The sequence below is a fragment of the Daktulosphaira vitifoliae genome, unplaced genomic scaffold (genome assembly GCF_025091365.1).
Source record: "Daktulosphaira vitifoliae isolate Bord-2020 unplaced genomic scaffold, ASM2509136v1 Scaffold_3, whole genome shotgun sequence".
Taxonomy (NCBI): Eukaryota; Metazoa; Arthropoda; class Insecta; order Hemiptera; family Phylloxeridae; genus Daktulosphaira; species Daktulosphaira vitifoliae.
The window spans coordinates 28,545,341-28,549,436 of NW_026099574.1; the positions used below are offsets into that span (position 1 = coordinate 28,545,341).

General features: G+C 26.0%; 1 protein-coding gene across 1 annotated transcript in view; it reads right to left on the reverse strand.

Moving 5' to 3' along the window:
- LOC126900844 (uncharacterized) overlaps window positions 1-3,699 on the reverse strand; it is a 7,275-nt gene extending 3,576 nt beyond the window's left edge. Inside the window, exons 1-3 of the mRNA XM_050676824.1 lie at window positions 3,367-3,699; window positions 2,522-2,668; window positions 1,957-2,148 (exon numbers count right to left, since the gene is read on the reverse strand). Coding sequence (XP_050532781.1) covers window positions 1,957-2,148; window positions 2,522-2,668; window positions 3,367-3,369 — 342 coding nt within the window. The 5' untranslated portion in view covers window positions 3,370-3,699. The remainder of the gene's footprint in view (window positions 1-1,956; window positions 2,149-2,521; window positions 2,669-3,366) is intronic.
- Window positions 3,700-4,096: the final 397 nt, after the last annotated feature.

Genomic DNA, 4,096 nt, shown 5'->3' on the forward strand with positions numbered 1-4,096 from the left:
AAATGATAGGTAAAGACATCATGCATCTACAAAAAAAAGAATTATATTGATCCATACATCTTTCAAAAAGTTATAGCATTATAAAGTTAAAAATATAAAAAAGAATTTTTTTACATAAATCGTATTTTTTTTATTAAGTTCGATGTCTGTTTTCACCATGAAGATAAAATAAAATCCGAAATTTTTTTTTACCATAATAAAGTATATTACATTAACTTTAATTTAAGATATATATAAAAGTGTCAGACTTTCCGGAACACTTTCAAAATTTAAGTTGAAAAAGTAAATTTTTTGTGAAAAAGTTGTCATTTTAAATCTCCCCCGTGGGCAGGTAAAGGGTCAGATATGAAAAAAAGATATACCAAATGATAGGTAAAGACATCATGCATCATACATCTTTCAAAAAGTTATAGCATTATAAAATTAAAAATATAAAAAAGAATTTTTTTACAAAAATCGTATTTTTTTTATTAAGTTCGATGTCTGTTTTCACCATGAAGATAAAATAAAGTCCGAAATTTTTTTTTACCATAATAAAGTATATTACATTAACTTTAATTTAAGATATATATAAAAGTGTCAGACTTTCCGGAACACTTTCAAAATTTAAGTTGAAAAAGTAAATTTTTTGTGAAAAAGTTGTCATTTTAAATCCCCCCCGTGGGCAGGTAAAGGGTCAGATATGAAAAAAAGATATACCAAATGATAGGTAAAGACATCATGCATCTTACATCTTTCAAAAAGTTATAGCATTATAAAATTAAAAATATAAAAAAGAATTTTTTTACAAAAATCGTATTTTTTTTATTAAGTTTAATGTCTGTTTTCACCATGAAGATAAAATAAAGTCCGAAATTTTTTTTTACCATTATAAAGTATATTACATTAGCTTTAATTTAAGATATATATAAAAGTGTCAGACCTTCCGGAACACTTTCAAAAGTTACGTTGAAAAAGTTCTACTTTCTATATGCATTTTTTAGATTTGAATCCACCTCAAATATAGGGAAATGATCTGATTTAAAAAAACAGTATGTCGAATAAAAGATGTATATAAATACTACTTCTCATGAAAAAATTGTATTGATCCATACATTTTTTAAAAAGTTATAGCATTTTAAAGTAAAAAATGTAAAANTAAATAGTTATAGCATAATAAAATTAAATATGTAAAATACAAAATCGAAAATTTTCACACAAAAATAGCATTTGGTAGCCATTTTCACCGTGAAGATAAAATAAAGTCCGAAATTTTTTTTTACCATTATAAAGTATATTACATTAGCTTTAATTTAAGATATATATAAAAGTGTCAGACCTTTCGGAACATTTTCAAAAATCAAGTTGAAAAAATTAATTTTCTGTAAAAAAGTTGTCATTTTAAATCCCCCCCTGTGGGCAAGTAAAGGGTCACATATAAAAAAAAAATATACCAAATGAAAGGTAATGATATCATGCATCTATTTAAAAAAGAATTATATTGATTTGGTTATTTTTAAAAAAGTTATAGCAATTTTAAGTAAAAAAAGTTGAAAAAATTTCGAAAATCAGCGAATTTTAAATTTGTAATTTTTTTGGAGGTTTCCCCCATTTACGGGCAACGAGAAAATTTTTTTCAACTTTTGAGGGTAATGTCTTCGACTAGATACGATTTGTGATCTTTTGACGTATCATTGAAAGAAATCGGTTCGGTGAGAGCTGAGAAAAAGTGGTAACAGACACAAAAAAAAAAAAACACATCTTAGTAAAACCAATACCTTCTCAGCTTCGCATCGAAGCTAAAAAATATATAAACATTTTACATAAACAAATGAAACAATAATACTTTTAAGAGAGGTTCTCTAGCTAAATTACAACAAATAATTTAGGAGACTAAATTTATAGTAAATAATTAATCAATGTAAATATATTATCGAAAAATCGTAAAACATTATAATCTATCATTATTCATCTCACTTGTTTGACATAAACTTGCTTCTCTTCCTCGGTCATGTTATCCCAGCTGTCTGATATAAGTTTTCGAACAAATTCAGTCGGCAACCCAGGTTGTGTCCAGTGATATAGGTTCATAGTTTTTTTTGCGTAAATTCTTTTTGCCTCGTCATGATTCCAGCTCACATTTGAAATTCTTTTCCCAATTGATTTAACCTTAATAGAAAAATAAAAAGCTTAAAATAATAATAATAATTAAATGTTACAAGCATGTTCTAAGAACTATTATTTCTTATAAATCAACTTCGATGTAGATCGAATTAATGAAATTTTTAAGATAGGTCGATTATTAATCAAACGAAGTTTTTTTTCTGATAATAATCACTGTCACTTTATTACTCGTACGGAACGTGTTCAGTAATACGGTATTAAGCAAACTTACGGGAGGAGAAAACATTACAATCTCTAGCGCCTTTTTAAAAAAAAAATAATAATATAAAATTTCCAACACCTAACAAAAACTCACGTTTACTATTTAACTACAAAATAAATAAAAATTGAAAAAAAAAAATTATACATTTATACATACTTTTCGAGTATTAGGCCGGATGGGAAAGTTCGCAAAAGCTATAGATCCTGGAATGAAGTTATCTGGCAAACTAAAATGTATTGAATCTGGAGTTTTTTTGTATGGCAAAAGCTGCTCGATAGAACTATTTGAACTATTTAAAAACGACTAGTAATGATAAAATAACATAATTAATATTATCCTTGTCTAAAATGGATTAAGACGTAAATCAAGAATTATTTTTAACTAAATATAAATAGTTTAAAGGAGTACGAATCTTTTTCGTTCTGTCCATATAACTGCCACTGATTTTAAATAAAGGTTAAAATTGAATTGAAGAAAATTGTCGATCATTTTTAATGAATTCAAAAACGTTAGTATGTAGACGTGCCACTCTTTCAATGGCCCATTAATGGCTATTGAGGCCTCCTCTTAAAAGGGAATATTTCTTAATCTTTATACTACAGAATGAATGGTTAGTGTCGCCGGAGTGGAATGGCCACTAAAATCGCTGTACTGATTTTTGTTCAGTAAACGGAGCCGCCCATGACTAAGTCTCGAATTTTAATGGCGCGCATAAAAACTGACGTGATCACATCATCATCCGAGTAATCATTTTATTATTCAAAATTCTATAGATTACGTTAAATTAAAATTTTAATCTATACAATTTTGTAATAATTATTAAGTAATAATAATAAATAATAAGAATAATATCTAATTTTGACAATAATGATTTTTGAAAATTAAAGAAATCGTGACGCTATCTCAATTATCACAGTGAGCAAATATTAATATCTTACTTATATAGAAGATAAAATGTCTACTAATAATATATATTAAAATATTTTCGAGTTAATACATACCATTTTATCTTTTAAGTTTTAAATGTTGATTAAAAAGAATTACCAACTATAATGTTAAATAAGTCCATTAAAAAATTTAGCATAATGAAATATTATTTTATTTATCAGGAAAAAGCAATGACCATGTAAAAACACGGATATCAAAACCATCGGTGAACGAAATGTAATTATCATTTTTTTGATTGACGACGAAGTGCATAGGCGTAATATCTAATATACATATAATATTTAGACATAATAATGTCTATGATACAACGTGATATCATTTGAGGAGCTAAGTAAAATTTTCTATGTACTCGACGAGAACAAATTAAATTCTCTAAAAATTTATTAAAACATTATCACTCCTTATTATGCATCGCTATAATAACAAATAGGCTGCATAGTTATATAGTTTACTAATTTTTATAATAATAATCAGAAGTTAACGGGGAAGGAGTAGTCTCCCTTTTTATTTGAAGTACAATCTAACGTTCCCAGGGACATATTCACATATTTTACGCCTATAGGCATTTAAAAATTTGATGTCCTTCATTACGTTAAGACGGAGGGGAATCATTTTTATATATTTTCGTCATAATACTACTAACTCTTCCTAAAAAAAAAAAAGTATTTAAAAATATTTTTCAAGCAAATCTATGTTTATTAATAAATCATAAAATAAATTGCTTGTAGCAATTAACATACATACCATAAATAAATATAATAAATGAAAACGATTATGATAATT